Source organism: Choloepus didactylus, chromosome 6 (genome assembly GCF_015220235.1).
Source record: "Choloepus didactylus isolate mChoDid1 chromosome 6, mChoDid1.pri, whole genome shotgun sequence".
Lineage (NCBI taxonomy): Eukaryota > Metazoa > Chordata > Mammalia > Pilosa > Megalonychidae > Choloepus > Choloepus didactylus.
The window spans coordinates 7,945,239-7,968,701 of NC_051312.1; the positions used below are offsets into that span (position 1 = coordinate 7,945,239).

At 64.1% G+C, this 23,463-nt stretch overlaps 1 protein-coding gene across 2 annotated transcripts; it reads right to left on the minus strand.

Annotated features, from left to right (window-relative positions):
• Positions 1-1,030: 1,030 nt before the first annotated feature.
• Positions 1,031-19,283, minus strand: GRK2 (G protein-coupled receptor kinase 2). Of its 2 annotated transcripts, none has more exons than XM_037838742.1 (21): positions 19,067-19,283; positions 9,675-9,751; positions 7,788-7,861; positions 7,564-7,665; positions 7,402-7,476; positions 7,190-7,251; positions 6,550-6,601; positions 6,163-6,254; positions 5,442-5,541; positions 5,279-5,357; positions 5,056-5,186; positions 4,669-4,763; positions 4,482-4,589; positions 4,257-4,323; positions 3,909-4,009; positions 3,299-3,365; positions 3,127-3,222; positions 2,795-2,957; positions 2,525-2,661; positions 2,324-2,434; positions 1,031-2,211 (listed from the first exon to the last, which is right to left on the minus strand). In XM_037838742.1, the coding sequence occupies exons 1-21, from the start codon at positions 19,177-19,179 to the stop codon at positions 2,047-2,049; spliced, it is 2,067 nt and encodes a 688-aa protein (XP_037694670.1). In that variant the 5' UTR covers positions 19,180-19,283; the 3' UTR covers positions 1,031-2,046. The 2 variants fall into 2 exon arrangements, with proteins under 2 accessions (XP_037694670.1, XP_037694669.1); XM_037838741.1 differs by having other exon boundaries at positions 2,324-2,437; positions 19,067-19,280.
• Positions 19,284-23,463: the final 4,180 nt, after the last annotated feature.

Here is a 23,463-nt window from a genome sequence, read left to right on the forward strand (position 1 = left end):
AGCGTCTCCAGACCCAAATCCAGCCACATTCGCCCTCCTCCCCTGCTGCCCAGCTGTCTTGCCTCTGCAAATGGTAGCACAGAACCCCCATCACCCGGCTCCGGCTTGCACCAGCTTGGACCCCTAAGTCCTGTCTACGTGGCCTGTGTCTCCCTCCACTGCCACCATCCCATGGCAACCCTTCCCTGGCCACATGACTTCCTGCCGCTCCTCCCTCCGTGCAGCCTGCACGCAGTAATCAGTGTCTGGTTTGGGGGCAGCTCTCATCACCCCCAGCCCCCATCATGAGCCTTCCCTAACTACCTAGAGCCCACGGACTAAAGCCCAGGCTCTGGGCCCATCCACGTCTTCAGGCAGTGTGCTCTGCTAGGCTGGCCCTGGCATTCAGGACCTCGGGCACTGTGGCTTCTTCCCCAGGTGCTCTTGCCACTCTGAGCCGCCCCTCATGGCTGCCTGGCCCTCCCCTTCATCAGACACAACCCCCACCTCCCCATGCTGGGGGCCCAGCTCAGATGCCACTTCCCCCGAATCCTTGGAACACACCCCCAGCAGCCTGCCTCCTCCATTTGCCCCTTGTCCTCAGCCGGGAGACCCCAGCCTTGCCAGCAGGGCCCTGCATGGGTAGCCAGCCGGTGATGCACACCTGCTGGGTCACCCCTGGGGGCCCCTGCCTGGGGCCGCATACTGAGAGCAGGGGGGAGGCAAAGTGAGTAAGGGCCCAGGGGTGGTGGTGCGGCCTGGAGGGTGGAGGGCCTGGGTACAGTGGCTGCCTGGCAGGCGGGCGGCATTCAGGGAGGCCGAGAGGGTCCCAGCCCGTCCCGGGTGTGACAGCAGCACTGCCGGGGCCCTGAGAAGACACTGTCCGCCCCCAGAGCAGCTGGGGGGACAGGCACCGTGCAGCCACTGAGGGTGGGAGGATGGGCCAGCTGGGGGTGCCGGTGGAGGGGACCCAGCCCCCAAGCCCCTCCCCCAGGCCAGCCCAGCAGAGGAGGGGAAGCGGGTCCCAGGAAGACTCTGACACAACAGGGAGTCAGGCACCATTTTTTATAAAAACGCATAGTCTCATTTTCCACTCTTTAAAATCACATTCAAAATTCGGCAAAGAAACGCACTGGGGAGTGAGAAGATGGGAGGGGGAGGGCGCGCCAACCCAGCCCCGGGGGAGAGGGCGCGACGCCACGCACGGCAGCGCGACTGGCACGAGGGGGCATGCGGCGAGGGGCGCCCTGTGGGCCGTGGCACTGACGGGGGTGGGGGGATAGGGACAGATAGCCTGGGAGGGGCACGCTGACAGAGCAGGGCAACTGCTGCCCCCTGGCCGCCCTGGGCTGGCCCCCCGGTGGTCCTGTGGGGGGCACCTGGGGACCAGGCCAGGCCAGTTTGGCACAATCTGCAATCACCCTTCTGTGGTCCCTGCACTGGGCCTCAGGGTGGGAGGGCTGGGGGTGGGGGGCTCCCGGCCGAGCCCCACGGTGTCCAAGGCAGGGGGGAACGGAGGTGGGGTGGGGGGACCGGAGCCAAGGAGCCCAAGTCTCTGGGAAGCCTCGGGGGGCGAGGGAGCCCCAGGCCTTCTCCTCCCCAACTGGCAAGAGGGCAGGGCGGTGTCGTCCAGAGCTCAGGGGCTGCTGAGGGCGCGCCGGGAGGGGCCACGGCAGGAAGATTCCAGTAGCATCCCTGTTCCGGGCCCTCCCCTGGGACGGGGCTGCGGCCGCCCCGCTGAGCCCATGGGCGCAGAGCTCAGCCCCCGGAGGCTGACTGAGGTGGCCCGGCTCCTGGGGCATCGCCACCAGGGGCCACTGCTCTCCCCTCCCCAGGAAGACGCTGGGGGTCAGGGCAGGGGGGTGGCGGGCAGGGGCTGGCTTGGTGGCAGCAGGAGCCGAGGCAAGCGGGACCCTCCCCGGGGGGGGGGGGTGCTGGGCCAGGCAGTGGGGGGGCCACAGGGAATCACGATAATTACAAAATAAAACCTTTTTCCGCTTTGCGGGAAAACAAATAATAAAAATTCGACAAAATAAATTAGAGGTTTATAAAAGGTGGGCGGGCGGGTCAGAGGCCGTTGGCGCTGCCGCGCTGGATCAGCGGCACCTTGCTGAGCTCCACCACGGGCGAGCGCGGCTTGTTCTTCATTTTGGGTACCCGCTGGACCAGCTGCTGCGCCTCGCGGTAGGCGTCCCGCAGCTCCTTCTTCCACTGCACCAGCTCGGGGTCGCTCTGCCACACCCGCAGCCCGTCAGGAGGGGCCCCCGTCTGCCCACCCCCCCAGACCCCCACCCCAACCCCTCCACCCTGGGCCCCCACCCGCCCACCCCAGGCCCCCACTCACGTCGCACTGCAGGACGAACTGCTTCCCGCCGCGGATCTTGAGCAGGAGACACTTACGCTCCTTGATCTGCGTCTCCTCCACGGCCTGGATCTCCTCCATGGTCAGCAGGCTCTGCTGCAGGGCCGCGGAGGGGACGGTGAGGGCGCGGGCCCGGGGGTCAGCCTCCCCCCACTGCCCCCCATGCCTGCTCCCACTCCTTACCGGGGCCTCGCCCTCGCCCCGCCACTCCAACCTGTTGGGGAACAGGTAGAAGTACCGCCGCTGCCACTGGGTCAGGAAGGGGTTGCCCAGCTTGGACATGTAGCCGTGCATGATGCAGTCCTTGCCCGAGGCGTAGTCTGCCCGGGGAGAGCGAGAGGTCCACTCAGCCGCCCGGCCCGGCCCGGGCTAAAGCTGGGACCCTGGGCAAGCCCCTCACGCTGAGCCTGTGTCCTCCTCGCTAAGTGGCTAGCGGGCCCGGAGCCCCCTCACCGTCCTCGTGGCCCAGCTGCTTGTTCTTGGCTTTCTTGCGGGCCTCCAGCCGGTCTGTCTCGGCGTTGACGGTGTCAAAGACGGTCTCTGCCACCTCCTGCTGCCACCGCTCCGAGATGGTGAGAGGGAAGTTGCGGTAGAGCTCCTGGTCGCTGTCCAGCAACTTCACCCCGACAGACGGGGCAGGGACAAACAGACAGACACACAGGGAGGTTCCGGAACATCCATCACCACAGGTCTGCCTGGAGCCCAGCCCGGGGAGCTGGCAGGGCTGGCACAGGGGCTCCGGGGACAGAGGGGCTCAAGTGTGAGGGACAGGCCAGGCCCGGTACCTTGATCCCTTTTGTGTCCTCCTCATCGAAGGAGCCAATGTCAAAGGCGTCGGCCGCATTCACCTCCCCTCGTGGGGGGATCAGCGGGGGAGGGTACTGCAGAAGAAGCAGGGTTGGGGTTAGCATTGGGGGAGGGGCTGCAGGGCGCACCCCCTGGCCCCGGCCATGTTACCTTCTGCAGGAACACCATCTGCCAGTCCAGGGAGCGGAAGAAGGGGCTCTCCTTTACCTCCTGAGCCCTGTGGGGAGATGCTGGTTACGGGGGGCTGGACTGCCCCACCCTGGGGGCCAGGTGGCCCGGGTTTAAATCCTAGTTCCGCCACCTTCTGACTGTGCCACCTTGCACAGGTTCCTTAAACACAAGCCTGTAGCCACACCTCTAAATAGGGAAAACAGCATTTCCTACATCACAGGGTTGTAGGGGTTTTAAAACTCGGAAAAATCAAGGTACTGGGCCTGGCCTGGCCTCTGGCACCTGCTGCTCCTGCTCGCGTGGACCCTTAATGCTGCAAAGCTGCGGTCGTTATCATCATCCTCACCATCCCAGCTATGGGTCCCCTAGAAGCCTGGCCCCTGCTGGCTCCGGCAGCTCTGCCTGCAGGCAGCCACCGCACCGAGAACACTGGACAGGGCTGTCAGTGCCCCCACTTGTGAGAGCCTCAAAGGAGGCCGGGACTCAGCCCGTGTCCTCAGGGGAGGCCAGGTCGGACAGGTTGGCTTGGTGGCCCACTGGAGAAGCCAGACCCCGCAGCGCCCCCGCAGCCCCGGGCCTTGGCACTCACCCTCGGCCCAGGCAGCCCAGTCTCCGGCTGACCTCCCTCTGCAGCAGACCCTCCAGCAAGGAGCGCAGCTCGGGGGAGAAGGAGTCGGGCAGCTCCACGGCCTGTGGGGAAGAGGATGGGCCTCTGGCGGTGGGGGGACCAGGGTCCCCAGCCCTCAGCTTCCCAGAGACTCCACCCCAGTCATGCTACGACTGCACAGGGAGGGGACGGTCTGTGGGGCAGGGGTCTCAGTGCCCCTGAGGCCACAGTGGGGATCAGCGGCCCAACACCCTGGCTGCTGAGCTGAGAACCAAGCACCCGGGTCCCAGGCCCCAGCATGGCTCCACCGGCCCGGGACCCCACACTCACCATGGTCAACGTCATGCGGTCGATCTCGTGCTTGTCTTTGGTCTTGTGCTGCCGGAAGGGGCTGTGCCTGGGTGACAGAGGCCGAAGCCCCAGGTCAGGGGACAGGGATGGGGAAACTGAGGCAGCAGTGAGAACGATCCTTGCCCAAAGCCAGGGACAGTGCCACCCTAACACCTGGGCAGCTCTGGGGTGGCCCGGGGAAGAGCCTCTCTCTGCCCCACTCACCCCCGGAGCAGCTTGAAGAGCATGCAGCCCAGGGAGAACCAGTCGGCGCTGCTGTCGTAGGCCACGCCCTTCTGCAGGACCTCGGGGGCCATGTACCCGTGTGTGCCCCTGCGGGGGGCAAGGTGCCGTGAGGTGGGGGGGTTGTAGACGGGAAGGGGGGGTTCGCTGGGGCGGGAGGGACACTAACACGCTAGCGTGGGGCTTCTTCTTGGAGAAGTCGCAGGCCAGGCCCAGGTCCGAGATCCGCACGTGGCCGTGCTCGTCCAGCAGGATGTTGGCCGGCTGTGGGGGAGGCCAAGGTGAAAAGTCGCCCGGGCCGCAGGGGTCTGCTGCGGGCCGGGCAGGGGCCAGCCGGGTCCCTGCCAGGGCTCCGGAGGCTTGAGGGCACCCAAGGAAACGACCCTGGGCTGGCAGGGAGGGGGTGCTTTTCCTGTCCCCCAGTCATAACCTGAACCCTGAAAATGGCTCCAGGAGGGAAGGAGAGTGAAGAGGGGAGGAGTCGGGCCAGGTGAGCCCCGAGAGGAGGGTGGGGGAGGCCGGGGGCGGGGCCAGCGGCAGTGGGCGGGGCCCTCACCTTCAGGTCCCGGTAGACTACGAAGCGGTTGTGCATGTGCTCCAAGCCCAGGATGATTTCCGCGGCGTAGAAGCGCATGTCGGCCTCGGAGAAGACCCCGTGCTGGGACAGGTGGTAGTGCAGGTCCCCGCCTGAGGAAGGCAGCCCCGCGGGGTCGCTCAGCTCCGGCCCCGGCCCCACCCGCGCACCCCCAGGGGCCAGGCCCCGCGCTGCAGAGACCCACCGTTCATGAGATCCAGGATGAAGCTGAGCTTGTCGGGCGTGTGGAAGGCGTAGGACATGCAGACGATGAACGGGCAGTCCTAGGAGGGCACGGCCGGCCTTCAGCGGAGTCTGCCCAGGGTCCCCGCGCTCTGGCCCCCCACCCCGGGCCCTGCCCAGCTCACCCCGGTGCTGACGAGGGACAGCATGATGCGCTCGTTCAGGGCCAGGGTCTCCCCCTGCTTCATCTTGATGCGCTTCTTGTCCAGACACTTCATGGCGTACCTGCCGTGGGGCGGGGAAGGGAGGGACGGCGGCGGGTCAGTCTGTCCACACACCCCTGCAGTGCAGAGCCCCGGGCCTGCCCCTGGGGGGCCGGGTGCATGGCTCTTGTGGGGCAAAAGGAGACCCCAGTACAAGTGTAAGAAACAAATCAGAGACACAGCGGGTGGGAAAGGGCGCCGGTGGGTGGGAGTGCAGGCTGTGCCAGGAGGGGCAGCAGCACAAGCAGGGCCTGGGGAGGAGCCAGGGGCATGGGGGGAGGAGCCAGGGGCATGGGGGGAGGAGCCAGGGGCATGGGGGGAGGACCCAAAGGCATGGTGGGAGGGGCCAGAGTGTGGGGGAGCAGCCAGAGGCGTGGTGGGAGGGGCCAGGGTGTGGGGGAGGAGCCAGGGGCGTGGTGGGAGGTGCCAGGGTGTGGGGGAGGAGCCAGGGGCGTGGAGGGAGCGCACAGCCTTCGCGGAGGAGGCACCAGCCTGCTGCCCCAGCTACCAGGGCCTCCCGGGCGCCAGGCAACGACCCCCCCGGAAGCCCTTCCCAGGGGGTGCTCTGGGCCTTCAGGGCCCTCCAGGGGCCCCTCCCCTCTCTCAGGCACCCCACCAAGGGCCAGCTGGGTGGGGTGCGCACATCTTGCCTGTGTCGGCCTTCCGGCACCCGTAGACCTCCCCGAAGCCCCCGCGCCCAATGATGCGGTGCACGCTGAAGTCATTCATGGTCAGCTGTGGGGTGGGGTGGGGGACCAGTGGGGTCACTGCAGGGGAATGCCCACCCCCAGCCAGGGCCCCCTCACCTGCATCCTTCCCTGGGCAGCACAGGCCCACCCCACCCCACCCCAACCCGACAGGCCTCAGCCAGAGACCCCCTCACCATCCAGGCACCGGCCCCCAGCCATCGGCCCCCAGAAGACAGAAGGACAGCCCCCCCCACCTCCCGCCCTGGCCAGCCCACGGGTCTCCGCTCCATGGAAAACAATAACAGGGTGCTGGTGCCCCACACCTGCCCTGTCCCACTCACGTGGATGTTGAGCTCCACGTTCTTCCACTGGCAAAACCGGGTGAATTTATCACTGTAAGGAAAGAGCCTCAGGAGCTGGACGGAGCTGGGCTGGGTGCCAGGCCCGCCACCCCACCACCATTCCCCAGGGCCCTCTCTGGGAAGGTGTGGAAGCACCCCGAGCCTCAGTTTCCCCTTCTGGGATGGCCTTGGGAACCATGTGCGCAGGTGCTGCCCACCCAGGACAGCCAGGCTGGATTCGGGTGCCCCCGCGTGGGCCTCTGCCACCTATTCTGGGCTCCTGCCGAGAGCAGAGAAGCTAGAGAAGGGGTTGCCCAGTCTGCCAGGCTCTTCCTGTCCCCGCTTGCACACCTCTGGTGACAGAGAGCTCACTCCCTGTGAAACAACCTGCTCCATGGCCGGGAAAATCCTGACCCTGGGAAAATCCACCCACCCCTCCAGCCCCACCCCGAGCCCAGCAGGGTCCCAGACGGTCCATGGGAGGGAAAGATGCCCAGGTGGGCCCGGGACAGGCAGGAGTGTGCAGGAGGAAATGACCGGACCAGTCTCGGGGCCCCCAGCTCAGGCCCACGGCAGGCTGGCGACTCTCCTCCGAGTGGGCTCTCCCCACCCTTCCTCTCCGCTCTGTCCCAGCTCTCACCTCTCAATGAACTTCTGGAACACATCCCCTTGGAGGTTGTGACAAATCTCTTCGATGTAGGGCTGAGGGAGAAAGCTGCACGCTGACGGCAGAGCCCCTTGGGGCAAAGGCCAGTCCCCCACCCCAGCTCCTGGACCCGGGGCTGCCCAAGGGGGCAAGGGAGGCTGGGGCAGGGCCCAGGGTGCCGTGGCGGGGGGCACCTGGACACACACCTGGAAGAGATCTGGAGGCACCAGCTTCTTCACCAGGTGGCCCTGGACGTGCTCCGTGGCACTTTTTGAGAAGGGCTGGGGGGACAGAGGCGGCCGTGAGCCCTCAGCAGAGGTCCTCTCGCCCCCGCCTGGCCTGAGGCCCACTGCCCAGGGGACACTCACGTGCGAGCAGGCCAGCAGCTCCTTCATGATGTACGAGTCGAAGATCTCCCGGCTGCGCACCCAGCGCTCCTCCTCGGTCTCCAGCTTCTCGTATTTCTTGATCTAGAGGCGAGATTCCCGGGGTGGTTTGGGGCCCAGCCGGCACTGGGGGCGTAAGCAGCCCGGCCCCGGCCCGCCCCAGCCCCCGCCGGCCGCCCAGCGCGGGGGGCAGGGTCCCACCTCACCTCCTCGTAGAACTCCACCAAGGGCTTGGCCTCCTCCAGGTGGTGCAGGCAGAAATCCCTGAAGAGCAGGTACCCTGCAAGCAGAGCCACACCCCTCACTGGGACACCCCCATCTCTGAGGCGTGGGCCTGGCCAAGGAGGCAGCTCTAAGGCTGTGCCAACTCGAGGGTTCTCGGGCTGGGATTCAGGGCCTCTGTGTCTCCAACCTTTCCTGGGAGCTAACTCCCCAGATAGTGGCTGGAGAGCGATGGAGCCCCCGTGGGGCAGCGGGGCTGGCGCGGGGGTCACCAGGCCCCCACTGGCTCCCCGACCGCAGTCCTACGCCCTGGCCTGCCCCAGGAGGCACCACCAGCACCCGGGCGGGCTGCAGCCTGGTGCAGGGAGGTTATGTCTGAGGGGCTCCCCGATGCTCCATGCCCCCAATGCCAGGTCAGGTGTGGCCCAGGGGAGGAAGGTGTGGAGGGCGAGGCTGGCTCCCGAGGGCAGACAAAACCTGCTCTCTGGTCCTCATCTGCTCCCTCCATCAGCTGAGAAACAGGCAGACCAGAGGGAGGGCCCAGCTGGGGAAACTGAGGCTCGAGGAGGTACGTCAGGGAGGCAGTGTGTGGCCGAGGCACGACCGGAACTCAGAGCCGCTCTGCCCACTGCAGGTCCCTGAGAAGCTGGGGCTGGGTGGGCCGAGGGCTCAGAGCAGGGGGAATGAGGTCACGGGCAGCTGGGGGCAGGCAGAGCTGAGGTGGCTGCGGGAAGGGACACAGGAGAGCCCGGGACAGGCCTGTCCTCACCCCTCCTGGGCAGGGGGGCCTGGAGCTGGCCCCAGAGCAGCCTGCTGGAGGGTAAAGTGGGGCCGAGGGGTGGCCCCCACTCTCCCCTTGGCTTCCGGCCCACCAGGGCTGCCCAGGCTCAGAAGAGGGGCCTCCGATGCCTCCCTGGGAGAACCACCCTGGGCCATCAATGCCCTCCACTGCCTGGGCACTTCTGCCAGCACCTGTGGCCACCGTTTCTGGTAAGCGGGGCCTGGCCTTTCACCACGGGGCCTTTGAGTAACTGGTGCACGGGGCTTCACAGTGGACTGACATTATCCCCACCCTCCAGTGGCCCCTGGGGCTCGTGAGTCTTCTTTCCCAGGTGAAGACATGGACAGGCACAGAGAGGGGAAGCGATTTGCCCAAGGTCACACAGCACAGGCAGGGGACCCAAAGTGCGTGTTTCCTGCCCTGACATGCCGGCTCCCCAGGCTGAGCTCCCACCCAGAAACCTCGCTGCTGCCATCGGAGCTGCCACCCCGCTCTCCGGGGGGTTAGATCAGAGCCCCGTGGGCTAGAGCCCGCAGCTGAGTCTGTGGCGTGACACAAAGGTGGCGGGCACCGCGGGAGGGTGAGGGCCGGGCCAGGGCCGCTGGCGGGTGGTGGGGGCGGGCGGCGGGCCAACCACAGCTCCGGGCAGGCCCCACAGGAAGGGGCGGGCTCCTTCCTGTCGGCTCTACCAACGGCCCCGAGCAGCTGCGGCCTGGGCCAAGGGGAAGCTGCAACTCTCAAAAACAAAAACCCCAAAGGAGGAACTTCCCTGGTGGCCCTGGAGACCGCTGGCCCCCACGTCCCCTCCTCAGGGCTTGCGGGGCCCCTGGGCCTACAGCCAGGGGCTGGGAGGCCCGACAGGTCATAGGGGTCACAGCCCCGAGCTGCCCCTGCTGCCCCCCAGGGGTCTCGCTGGCTCCCCTGGCCCTCCATGGATGTGGGGGTCAAACCTCCTGGGACAGGTGCACACGGCCCAGGTGGCTGCAGAGGCAGGGGGGTAAATCGCCCTGGGGTCCTCCTGCCCCCACACCCCAGCAAGGGCAGCTGTGGCGGGAAGCCTGCGGGCTGCACGGCTGCCCTCCTGACTCACCCAGCTTCTGTGAGAAGATCTTCTCGAAGGTTACCTCGGTGCGGTCCTCCAGATACTTCTGCATGACGCTGCGGATGCTGTGGCGGGGAGGAGGTGCAGGTGGCCAGGGGGTCCCGTCAGGGCCGCAAGCCCCTCGCTACCCTGTCGCCCTGCAAGCCGCCACCTCACCCTCCAAATGCAGCCAGGGAGGCTGGAGGGCCCTGCTGGGGATGGCCCCGTCCCTCCAGGGAGGCAGGCCACCCCTCAGGCCACTCATGCATTCCTGACCCCGGCTGACCCAAAGGCGAGGGCCCCACGGTGGCCTCCTGCTCAGGAGCCCGGAAGTTTGGGCCCAGTGTTGCCACGGGCCGGCCGTGGGGACTCGGCCAAATCTGAAAAGCCAGGTTTCGCCCATCACCCAGTGAGCGGATAAACAAAAGGTGACATCTCCGTGCAAGCCAGGGTTACTCAGCCCAAGAAGGAAAGGGGTGCTGATCCATGAGCGAACTCTGAAAATAGCAGGCCAAAGGAAGGGAGCAGGCCCAGGAGGCCACGTAGTATATGATTGCGTTTCTATGAAACATCCAGAATGAGCAAATCCACAGGGATGGAAAGTAGACCAGGGGCTGTCAGGGGCTGGTGGCGTGGCACGGATGGGAAGGGACAGATGAACGGGTGTGGGGTTTCTGTCTGAGGTGGTGTAAATGTTCCAGAATTAGGGAGTAGTGATGGTTGTAACACATAGCAGTATACAAAAAACCACTGAATCATATACTTTAAAATGATGAATTTTGTGCCACATAGGTTAAATCTCAATAAAAAACAATAACATTATCATAAAAAGAAGCCAAGCCTCAGTCCCCTTGTCTCTGACGCTTGGTTAAAAATGCGCCCCTGTCCCCCTGGGGGAGCGTGAGGGGGTGGCTCGCACTTTATGACATGGACGCTTCCAGTCAATGTCCCGTCCCCCACTTACCCCCTCCCCTACAAGGAGCAGGGTTGGGGGAGCCAAGCCGGGCTCCACTCCACGCCCCAGACCCCCCTCACCGCCGGTCACCACAGCCAGCAGGGGACACAAGTGGCCCCTGCCAGCCCGGGCAACGAGGACAACAGTTCTGCTGCTGGGGGCCCCACCTCGGCCCACCCAAGGCTCGCAGGGCCCTGGAGGACATGGGGGTCACCACAGGCCACGGTGAAGAACCTGCGGCTGGTGAGGCCCGTGACCTGCCCAGCAGGGCTGGGGTTTGGATCTGGAAGTCCGGGCCCCCCGGCTCCACGGGCCCCGTCTCTCCACAGCCCTGTCTTGGCCCTTCGGAGCTCGGCCCTGGGCCTCCTGGCCTGGTCCCTGGGGCACACGTCCCACTCCAGGCGTGGGACACCACACAAACGCCACCCTGCCCTCCAAGGAGCCCTCCTGGGGCACAGGTCCCATGGCTGAGTCTAGGACATCGGACACCGTGTGGAAGGCCACGAGGGGGCCCATCCGTCGGTGCGAGGAGACCTGGGCAGAGGGAGTCCTCTGGGCTGCCAGGAGAGGTTCTGCGGAGAAGGTGGAACGTCACTCAATTCCTAAAGCGCCAGGTGGGGGCGGCCCAGGGCAGTGGTGACCTGGGAGGCACAGGGGAGCTGTGGGTGTGAGCGGGGGGCCCGGCCGGCAGGTGGGGGGGGGCTCGGCCTGGGACGCCGGGAGTCGCAACCACGGGGTTAGGGGGCGCCCAGAAGGCAGTGCTTGGGAAGCTGGGTGCAGGGTGGGTGCCGAGACCCCACCAGAGGCACCCGTGGAAGGAAAACCGGGTAGGGGCTCCACTCAGCCAGGAAGGAGGGAAAGAAGCAGGGGGCGCGGGACGAGGGTCAGGTGGACAGAGGGCAGAGAGAAGGAAGTCTGCAAGGACGGCGGCTCCAGGTCGGGGCGTCCGAGGACGGAGGGCCCCAGGCTCGGAGGCCGAGCTCTGCCCTTTTCCGCTCGGCACTTCCCTTCTGAGAAGGTCTGGAGACCCCGGCTCGCCTTGGAGCCCCTCAGGAAAGGCCCCGCCAGATAATACGAGAGCGTGTAACCCGAAGCTGTGACCCCACTCCCCACCAGAGACTCGGCCCACGACGGCACGACCTCCACACAGCGCTGTTTCCAACAGGAAGCAGGACGGCCGATGACAAGGACGGCCCTTGGCGAACCCTGGGTTCCCGTCCTGTGACTCCTGCAGCAGAGACCCTGCCCGGGCGGCCAGAGTGGGGCCCTCTGGGAAAGTGGGGGCCCCCTACCCACGCCGGCAGGGGCTCCGAGAGCTCACGTCTACCAGCCACCTACCAAGGACATTCTGCCCTAGCACTGGGGGACACAGGGACACAGAGGACTGGGGACAGACCCCAGGTCTCAGTCTTTGCCCCCTCACAGGGAGCTTCCCGCACAGCAGGGGCTCTGTTCAGTCCCGGCCCTGAGCCCTGCAGGCCGCCATGCAGCATCCGCTCAGCTCCAGGGCTCCAAAGCCCAGAATCCCATGAGGACTAGCTCTGGGGCTTCCTGCGCAGACAGCAGGGCCGGGCGGGGGCCGGGTGGGGAGCAGCAGGCCCAGGGCCCGGGGTGGCACAGCTCGGCAGGCCCCCCCAGCGGGCAGAGCGACAGGCAGCCCGGGAGCCCGGGGGCTGGGGTCCAGGCTGTGAAGGGGTGCAGGGGGCTGGGCCTTCACCCCACGTGCCAGCCCTCGGTGCTCCACCTCCACACCCCGACCTCGTGTTTCAGGGTACTCTGGTCCACGGAAGGGGATGAGGAAATGCAATAAAGAGGAAAAACAATATCAGCGAACATCAACCTCCTAAGCAGGTGGGGGCCCCATGTATGGACAGGTGAGTGCGGGCGACGGGCAAGGTGGGCCCGGCCTGCCAGGTGTGAGGCTCACCAGGCAGCTGGGCACAGCCCTGGAATATTCCCAGGGAGCTCTCCCGAGCCCCCAGCTCCCTGGGAATCAGCAAGACTGTGCCAGCTCGGTAAGGACTGGGCACGGGAGCTGCCCCCAGGGGCTGGGAGCAGCCACCCCACACGACTCAGTGGTCCCACCAGGAGAATCCCTAACTGGACACAGAGGTCTCCCAGGGGAACATGTTTCCAGACACGTTCTATGAGACCCTGCCTACGAAAGCCAGGGAAAACGCTTATTTTCTGGGGTGGGGGTGAAGGGGCTGTCCCTGTGGGCCGGCTCTGCCGTCACTCCGGCCCAGGTAACAGCGGGAGGGGGAACCCCTCTCGCCAGGCCCTGCCCCTGTCCTCCGAGCCGTGGGTGGCCCCAGCACTCTGCCCAGCCCACAGTGCTTAAATTTCTTCCTTAAAAAGAAAAATATGTTCTTTAAATAAAATACACCCCCCACTCCCCCAAAAAACCCAAACACGAGGTCAGGCCTGAGCAGAGTCCTCGAATGGAAGGTCCCTGAGGTAGCAGTGTCAGGGTTTCCTGTTTGTCCCCCCGGGCGGGTGGCCCAGGGACTGGCAGACGAGAGGCAGGCAGGAGGAAGCTCCCGCCAGGTGGCAAGTACGGGCTGGCACAGGAGGAGGTGGCGGCCTGCTGGGCCGGGCCGCCTCAGTCTCCAACACCCTCTCCTGAAACTGGCAGAGTCTGGAGTGGCAACGAGCCCTGAGCTCCGTGCCCACCCCCGCCCGGGTCCGACAGCCCACTCTCCAGGAGGAAGCGTCTCCAAAGAGCAACTCCAGCTGCCAGAATATTCCCGAGCTCCCCAATCCCTCTGGGTTCCACCTGGACTCTCCCCACTTCCCTCCCTGGAGGCCAGGCCAAGCGACAAACTTTAAATGTCCAATTTCCCCATTTGTGAAATGAGAATGTCAATAACTGCTGAACGACCACAAGCAGAAGGAAAGCTCTCCCGAGACGCTGGTCACGGCCTGCTAGATGCTCGGCTCACGTCCCATCTCCTGGAGGGAGCTCTGCTTGGGAACCCACGGCTTGCTAACAGCTGCCCCGCTCCTTGTAGAATGCGGTCATGTGCCAATGGGCTCATTCAGGTCTCCATTCCCTCCTTGCCATGTCCCCGGAGCCTGGAGCCTGAGCAGGGCCCGGCCCTCGAGCATTTGCAGAGCCAGGCTAAGCAGCTGCAGCTCCACGCAGCTCTCACACCAGTCTCGTGCATTCCTGTGGCTCAGCCTCAAGCCCGGTACCTGCCCGGCTGCAGTATCGGGGGCAGCTTGGCAGAGAAGCACCCGTGCCAGGGAGCCCGCCCAGCCCTGGGGAGCGCACGCCCGCCTTTAGCCCAGCCTGGCACCAACGCTCCCTTCCTCTCAGCATGATGTGCGGCTGAGGGGCTGCAGACAGGGAATGAGCGCTGAAGGGGAGAACTTCCAGAACCTTCTGGCACCACGTGGTTCAGAGGCAAAGCCAAGTCCCACACTCTGTGGTGCGGGGGGCCTGGAGCGAGGTCTGGCCCTCACAGGGGGCTCCCACTCAGGGTCAGAGCGTGCAGCTTGCGTGGACTGGAAGGGACCTTAGGGGTCAGAGGCCAAAGCTCATTTTGATGGTGTGAAAATGAGCGCTGGGAGAAGTTCGGCAGCTTGCCTGGGTCCCACCGTGGTCAGAAGCCTGAGAAATTTCTCCCACCGTCACAGGGGCTGAGGGCACTCTGGCCCTGCCCTCAACCTCTGCAGAAAAGCTGAGTGCAGGGGTCTCGGAGGGCCCCTGCCTCGTGCCCAGCTTTGCCTGGTGGCCTGCCCTGTCCTGCCTCTCTCCTCTGGGCCTGGGAGCCCCTTGGGTGGGTCAGCAGTCATTCTGGTGCCCCTCACGTGACAGTGATGCCAAAGCTGCTAAATCCCCGGACAGTGACAGCCAGCACGGAGGCTACTGGCCTGGCAGGACCGGACAGCCATGCTGGGAGCCACGTGCTCTGGGAGCCGCCAGCTAATGAGCCAGCAGAGCAGAGCCTGTGCCCGCGGCCGCAGCACTTCTCTGTGGCATTTCCAGGAAACCTGGCACCGAGGTGGCAGTGGCAAGAGGAAATCCCCTGGGACCTCTTATTAATGTTTCTCAATGACTCGCCCTGGGACTGACAATGTCCTCAGAGCTCAAGGACGGGCCAGAGACCAAACAGGAAAGACAGACCCAAACCGCCAACTCCGGAGCAAGAGAGGAAAGGACCCCAGCCCTCACAGCCGCCCAAACCTGGAGCCCTTTCTGGGACACACAGAGAGAGGCCCTCCGGCAGCTGTGTCACACGGCCAGGCTTCCGCACAAAATGACACGAGACCCCCGCCCTGTGGCTTACCACCCACCGGAAACCGTCTCCGGCTGTCACGTCAGAAAGCACCAAGAACCGACTTCCAGAACTCCCTGCCCGGCAGTTGCCAGGAAGGGGCTGCCCACCCCCCACCCGCACCCCAAGCCCCCTGACGGCTTCCAGGGAACACAGCTCCTGCCGTGCATACACCAGAAAACCCACTTCCAAAGCCCACCCTTCTCCCACAGACACGACCCTTCGCCCCTCGCTGTAAGCTGGTGTTTTTGTTTCAGAAAACCGCTGCCAGCCAAACACCTCATTTTTAGTATCTCTTCGTTGAAACAGATCAACCACAACTTGAGTGTGCCTCCATCCCGGGTGATGGAGGAGCCGAGGACACGGACGGCTCCGGGGCCAGGGGCAGGGCCGAGAGGGGACCCCGGGAGAAGGGGCAGGGGGCGCCGTCTGCCTCCCGCAGGCCCCGCCACGCGCCCGGGCCCGGCCCCTGCCGAGCAGACGTGGGCTGCGGGCTGCGGTGCGCCTTCACCTGACGTCAGTGGGAATTTACTACGAGGAGCCGATTGTGCATTAATGGGCCGCGTTACTCCCGGGCTGGCAGCGCCAGGTGCCAACCTGCCAACCTGCCGCGCTCCTGCTCCCTTCAGAGCCATCGACGGGGCGCGGCGGGCGGGCGGGCAGCCTCCTGCCCTGGAAAGGGGGGCAGATGGGAAGAGACTTCCCAGAGACTCGCTTCCCAGGCCCGGAGGGAGGGCTGCCGAGGTCCTCTCGCTGGCAGGGGGAGGGGGGCGGGGGAAGGCCGCTACCCGAGTGGAAAGTTTTGGGGAAAGAATAAAGGCTGGAGAGAGCGGGGCTGCTGCTGGGGATGGGGAAGTGGAGGGGGGCGCGCGGGAGAGACCCCTCCCCTGTGCCCCTACCCCCACCCCCTCCAAGGCCCCAGATCCAGAACAGGAAGTCCTGGATGCAAAGAGTTAACGGGAACAGAGGAAGCGCCTCGGAGGAAGAGTGGCAGGGTCTGGGGAGAGGGCAGAGCGGGGAAGGAGGAAGTACATGGTGGGGGAGGAACCCGGAAACAGCCAAGAACATGGGCGGCTGCAAGAGGCACCCAGCACGACAGGCTGCTGCTGGGGCGGCCACTGTCACAGGGGAGGGGACAGGGGCATCTCCTGGGGCTGCGCCAGGCACGGCTCCCCAGCCAGGAGCCCAGGGAGTAATTACGGGCCGCCTCGGTGGTCAATTAAGTGCCAGGCGGTGATTACAGGCCTGCTGCCGCGCCTGCTGGGGAGAGAGCAGCTCGGTGGCGAGGCCCGGAGCCAGGGACCCTTGGCGCAGAAAGGGGGTCACTATGAAGGGGCAGCCCCCCTCCCCATTTCACAGAGGTGGAAACTGAGGCAGGCCCAGAGATGATAAGGGAGCTGCCGGAGCCCCTTGTGAGCTGGTGTTGCAGGGGGATTAGAGGCTGGGTCCCCTGTCTTCCAGCGATACAACGAGAAATGGGCCTGCTTCCTTGGGTTCTGAAGGGTGACAGAAGGGGAGGCCCCTGTGCCAAATCAAAGTGGCGCCCTGCCCAACAGCTCTGGTCCCCCAGCCCTGAGGAGTCAGAGGTGAGGCCAGCCTCAGCACCTGGTCAAGCCCAGTGTCAGGGACCAGCCACACAGAGGCAGCCGGCACAGGGCACCCCAAGGTGGGAGCACCCCAAATGGCATGCTGGCATGGGACAAGCCACAGTCTCTCCCCCGACTGCCTGAGTGTGGGAGAGGGAGGCCCTTGGGTCAGACGGGAGCCCTGGAGTACAGCCACCTCCTCCCCACACTGGCTTTCCCAGGGCGGCTCAGCTGGAGGCCCCAGCCAATGGAGAGGGGCTGGGGCCTGTGAACCATGACGGCTGACAGCAACGGGGCTCTCCAGACAAGGGGTGCCAGCCAGCATATTCTACAAAATATGCACAGAGGTGAGGGCTAAGGCAGCCAGAGGCGGGAGAAGAGGATGAGGCATAGCACAGAAAGAGCACTGGCTTAGGAGTCCAGAGGCCTGAGTTCAAATCCAGCTCTGAACCTCCCCTCTCTGAGCCTCAGTTTCTCCAACTCTTCAACGGGGAGAATACCACCGTGTGGCCAGGTGCCCCCGTACAGGGCAGGGCCCCTCCCTGGGCTTTAGGACACTGACATTTGGCACTGGATTCTCTACCCAAGTCTCTTGCCCAAAGTCTTGCTGCAGATGTTGACCCTACACTCGGGCCCACGCCATCTTGCTCTTGGTCTCCTGCCTTTGCCCTAAAACCCAGAGCCCACCCCATTCCCACTCAGCAGCAGACAGCACGGTCTTCTGACATCTTTGAGCAACTATTCCATGCAAGGCGTGGTCTAGCCAACTTCACAGATTTGTTTTTTGGATGAACTGAGATGACAGGTGTCAAAATAAATAATAAGCTATTATAATTTCCATCATCATTCCTATCACCAGCATCACTACCATGGGCAACGAGGGAGGCAGGAAAAGAGGAACATCTCGTTTCTCAGGGTTCTCACACCTGCACAGCCGACCCAAGGCGGGGCCCCGCCAAAGCAGTGCATTCTGGGGAGAGATTACCCAAACGTGGAGAGTTCCAGAAAAGGCCCCACCTCACACTTCTCAGAACTCCAGCCTGCAGGAGGGTCTCGGGCTGCGGCCACCAAGAAGAGTCCGTGTGGGCCCTAGAGGTTGAGCCCCTACACCCCCAACCACGTCCCCCATTTCCTCCCTCGTGGCTTTGTCATTTCTGTACTCATTTTTGTTCTAACTGTTTCTGCTCCCTGGACAGCCCCCAGCTGACAGTCAGTTCTGGTTCCTGTTTTGAGTAATCTGATTGCAACTGTCTTAGTGAAAAAAAAAAGGGGGGGCCCAACGGCTTTTCCAAAATGCAGACAAATTTTCCTCTCCCGGGCTTGGAGTTCAGTTGATCTGAAACCACCAGAGAGAGAACCCAGCAAGGCACCTCCTGTAGCTCGGGGCCGGGCTGCACCAATCCCTGCTCGGAAACCTCAGGACACTGCAGCCCTTACTTCACACCATCCACATTTCACAGATGACAAAACTGAGGCCCAGCGGCCGGGAAGGAACTTCCCTAAAGCCATGTGATGAGAGAGGGTCTGGGGTCCAGCTGGGGCAGCAGAGGCCAACTCAGGGACGGAAAGATCGTGGGGACTGGTCTTGCCCCACGACCCCAAGGATGGGTGGGGGGTGCACAGCTCTCGCAGAAGCAGACCGTGCAGGCCCTGGCTGAGGCCAGCGTGGTGGCGGAATGTAGAACCAGAAGCCAGAGGCCCTGATCGGGGGGCCCGGCTCTACCCAGGATTATCTGTGTGACACCGGGCAGGTGTCCGACCCACCTGTGGGCTGCCAGGGGGCTCAGACAACAGGCAGAATCTCTATAAGCCGCGGAGCACCTGGCCGGCCGCAGCTGCCACCTGCATCCTGTACACTCTGGCACCTACATCCTGAAACACGCTCCAACTTTGATACCTGGCACGATGGCACAAACTGCCTGACAGAGGGGTGGCATCCGTGGCCCAGCTGCTGCAGGGGTGCTGGGAGGGCCCCTGGTAAACGGCACCCATCAGGGCACAGCATGCCCCGGAGAGGAGGGCTCACGTGGGGAGAACCCCTGAGCAGGGCCCACCTGGGCAGAGCACCCAGCACACGGCGTCCCGCGCCCACCACACCTGCCCCAGGGGCACCCTCCAACCTGGCCCAAGACAGGGATCCCACAGGAGGGGCGGGCAGGGGCCCTGAGACTGGTATTCCCCTCCAACTTCTCTCAAGAAGAGACCAGGGTGGGGGATACCCCCCGCGAGGACTGGAGGGGTGCTGGGAGTAGGGACAGCAAAAGGAGGGGTGCTATCATCAGGCCAGGTATATAAACGGTGGCAGGCAGAGGGGGGGGACCCCACGGGGACCAAGGGTGCTCCGAGGAGGACGCGGGGGAGCGATGGGGCCCTGGGGGTGGGCGGCTGGCAGGCCGGGGGGCAGGCACAGAGGGGCAGTGGGGTGGGGGTGGGGGGCCCCGGGGTCGAGCGCGCAGGGCCTGGGGGCCGGGGGTCCGCGCCGCGGGCCCGGGGCGAGGTGGGGACGCCGGGGCGGCGGGGGGTCAGGAGGTCGGCGCCCGGGCGGCGCGGGGCGGCGGGGGCGGCCCCCGGCGGGCTCACCTGGGCTCGGGCAGCAGGATCTTCTTGCTGGCGCGCGCGGCCGGCGTGGCCTTGCTCTTCTCCATGGCCATCAGGTAGCTCACGTCGGCCAGCACCGCCTCCAGGTCCGCCATCTTGGCGGCGGCGGCGGCTGCTCCTCCCGCCGCTCCCGCTCCCGCTCGCTCGGCGCGCTCGGCCCGGCCCGGCCGCCGCTCCGCTCGGCCTCGGCCGCCGCCGCCGCCCGCCCGGCCCCGCTCGCCGCCCGCGGCTCCGCTCGGCCGCCGCTCACAGGCGGCGCCGCCCCATGGCGCCGGCTCGGGCCCGGCCCCGGCTCGCGTCCGCTCCCGCCGGGACTGCAGTCGGGGCGCCGCCGCCGCCGCCCGCCCGCGCCCCGGAGCCGCCGCCGCCGCCGCCGCCTCCGGCCCCGCCTGCCGCGCACAGCGCCAGCGAGCCCGCCGGGGGCCGGGCCGGGCCGGGGCGCCCCCTGCAGGCCGCGCGGCCCCGACCCAGCGCCCGGCCCCCGACCCGGCCTCGGCGCAGCGACCGGACCCCAGCCAGGGGCCGAGCGCGCCCGCGGACCCCGACCCTGGCCCCGACCTGCAGCCGGCGGGGATCCGGGACCGAAGAGGACTCGAGACCCAGGGCTGGGAGCGCAACTTCGGACCCCGGACCCCACAGTCAGACCCCAGTCCCGAGCCCGGGCCCGTATGACGACGGGGGCCCTGGTCACCGACCAAGACCCCAGACTCTGACTTGGATCTCAGACCCTTCCTCTAACCCCACACTTCCTGCCCCGGGACCGCTGTCCACCACTGGACCTCAGACTCCAAACAGGACCCCAGACCCAGACCTTGGACCGCAGCCCCTAGACCTTGACAGTGACCTCAGATCCCAACCCTGGGTCTCCGACCTCCACACCCGCCCCATGACGCTGACCCCAGATCCTGACTTTGGACTTTGACCTTTAGACCCTGGTTACAACCCCAGACCCAGAGCACACCCATGATCCTGATCCCTGGAGTTGAGGTCAGGGCCCAGACCCGGACTTAGGTCCGGGCCCTGACACCCCAACTCTGGACACAGACCCAGGACCAGGACAGCCAACCCTGGACCCAGACTGGCTGCAGGGCCCTTACCAGGTCACCAGGAGCCAGCAGCTGGAACCTGACAACTGCCCCCAGACTCCAGATTTACTCCACCCTCCCCTCCCCCTTGCTCCAGACCCAATGCTGGCTGCAGGACTCCCACCCAGGATCAAGGACCCTGCAACCAACCCCAAGCACCCCGGACCCAGGCTCCTGAGCTGTACACTTGTCTCAGCTTCCTTGCTTGCACCCCATCCCTCCCAGAGGCTGCTGTTCATTGATGATTCTGCAATGTGGGATCAGACTTCCTGCAGCCAGGAGGGGCACAGGGGTCTCAGTGCTGCCTGGCAGAGGAAACCCACCCTGCTGACAGCCCACCCAGGCAGGTGGGTTAAATCTGTGGGTCTCCAGGTAGCACATACACACACACATACACACACACACCATCTCAACATGCCCCTCTCTGGATCTGCTCCCCACTTCCTATGGTGGCAAGCTCCTGTCCCAGCTCGGGGCACAGGGAGTTCAATCCTAGTGGCAGTTGGTGGAGCAGCCTCCAGGAAGGACCCATTTGCAAAGCAGGGACCCCATCCTTGGCTGGGGGGCTCAGACCAGCATCAGCAGAGCCTAGAACCTGAGCATGTCAGGGAGGCCAGCTCCCCTTCTCACTGGGTGGCACCACCATCCCCTCAGATACATACCCTAAGTCAGAATCTCTCTCGCCCTCCCCTATTCTAATTTATCACCACATCTCCTGGGCTGGCCTCCTGAGAATCTTCTCAGGCCGCTCCTTGGGGGTCACTGCCCTGGTGCAAGGCCTGACCAGAAATGCCTGTCTCAAATTGAGATCTCCTCGGTCACCATCTACTAATAAGTAGCTCTCTAGGACTTTGGGTGCTGCTGAAAGTGGGGACCTGCTTAACCCAAAGCAGATTGGGATAACATGCTCCTTAGCCTGCAAATTGAATCTTGGGTGGCTGGGCTCCGCCCCCCCCTCCTTTTACCACCACCCTCTGCACCTGGGGTCCCCCCACCAGCCCACCAATCAGTTTTCACCTCCATGCCCCGTGCCTGGAAGCCCTTCTTTGTGCCTTCTTCCCTGGCTAACTCCTACATGTCCTTTAAGACCCACCTCCTCCAGGCAGCCTTCCATGATGCCCTCACTCCAACTGTGTCCCTCTCTGATTCTGCACTCACCACCTATTATATCCTATTTCCTTGATTTGAAAACACCCTCAATTGTAAGGTGCATCACCGACAGTGAGGGGCAGGGCTTTATGAAATGTTCTCATCATTGGAAGACCCGTCCTGATGTAGGAAATGTTCAAGCATGAAAACACAAAGGTAAATCTCTCTTGCAGTAATTGATGCTTCAGTTTCATCTCTTACCCCCCAGGGCCTGGCTCAGGGCCTGATGCAGAAAGGCCATCAGTCAATATTGGATGATTGAATGAATCACTAAGTGCCTGAACTCCCTAGCCCAGGGTGACACTCGGGAATCGGGGGCAGAACTGGGCCAGAGGTGCAGGAGGATGCCACAATGGGAGGCCGCTAACCCTCCCGCACCCCCTGACTCTTGGGGTCTTCTAGGCAGCCCCTATTGAAAACATTCTGCTTGATGAACTTGTCAGACCAGGTTCTGCCTGAGAGTTTTGAGTTTGCCAGCCGCCCTGCTCTGGGAGCTGGCCCTGCCTGGCCCCCACCAGCTTATGACCCCAACAGCCCCTTCCGCCTGCAGCTCAACCCGCACCCCCAGCCAGGCCCTAAGCCCCATTGATTCCTGGGACCCAGAAAAGCAAGCAGGAGAAGTTGGTGACAGTGCCCAGCCTCCCCCAGGCTGGGGGGACGGTGCTGCCCTCTGGTGGTTCTGGGTAGGTCGGCAGGTCAATTTGCTCAGCCAGCAGTCCCCAGGCCTTCCTTCTTGCAACAAAACCTTGTCGGTACTCAGCCAGGGCCAGGCTGGGGCTGGGAGGCTGGGAGTGCCAAGGGGAGTGGACCGTCGTCTCTGCCCAGCTGACAGATGCATGAACGCATCATTACTTGGCACCCCAAGTAACTGGGTGACTAACAGGTGTTGCAAACCAAGCGCATCCCGCACTGAGCTCCCACTCCTGCCAGCCAACCCCTGCTCCACCTGCTCCTCTCCGGCCTCCGCATCTCACCCATGGCTCCTTTGTCTTCCAAAAACCCAGGAATCATTCTCAATATATGTCTCTCCCCGCCCCTCCCCCTATACACACACTCTGACATCCAGCCTGACCTGTCGGCTACCTGCTGTGACTGTCTCCAAAATGTACTCCAAATCCTTCCACTGTGCCCTGTTAAAGCCCTGTCCAAGTCTCCATCACCTGTCACCTGGACACCTGCGCCAGCCCCCTCTTGCTGCCCATCCCCTGGCCCTCCCTGTCCACTCCCCACCCAGCAGGCAGCCAGAGCTGTTTGGGCCTAAATCAAACCCCCCTCCTCCAGAGGCTGCCCTGCACGCAGGGTCAAGCCCACCTTCCTTCCCACGGCCCGTGAGCCCTGCACAGTTGCACCCCGGCCCACTGCTGTCACTCAATCACTTCCCAGCTTCCCCTTAGTTTTCAGTCTTCCTGATCTTCCTTCTGGCACTAGAACAAGTCAAGTTCATTTCCACCCCTCCAGTGCCTGGAATGCCCACTTTCCAGTGCGGTGGGCTCCTGCTCGCTCTGTTCTCTCATCGACTGAAGGGTTTTCTGCTCAGAGAGCTCTCCCTTGGTGCCCTGCTTGTCCCAGCTGCATCGCTCACACCCAGCACGGCACCTGGCACAAAGTGAGGGCTGCAGAGAAACTGGACTCAGTGTCAGCCCAGTCTGACGGGAAAGAAGACCCCAACCATGTACATTCATATTCATCATTCGTGGATTTTGTATTTGCGAATTCACCTCCTTGATGAAATGTATCTGTAACCCTGAATCAATATGGGTGGTGCTTTTTGATCACTCACAAACGTGCAGAGAGGTGAAAAATTTGTCACCTGACATGCAGGTTTCTTTTCAGCTCACATGCTGTAAACACGTGTTCTTTTCATGGATATTTAGTGCCACGTTTTTTGCATTTTTGTACCGTTGTTGGCGATTTATGGATTGAAAAGTCCCTCCCAGCGTAGTGCCGAAGTGCTGTCCAGGGTCCCCAAGCACAAGAAGACTCTGCGGTGCCTTATAGAGAAAACACGTGTGTTAGAGAAGCTTCATTCAGGTGTGGGTTAAATGCTGCTGGCTGCAAGTATAGTGTTATGAATCAATGACATCAAATAAAGTGTTTTTAAACAGAAACACACATAAAATAAGGTTATGTACTGATCAGGTGACA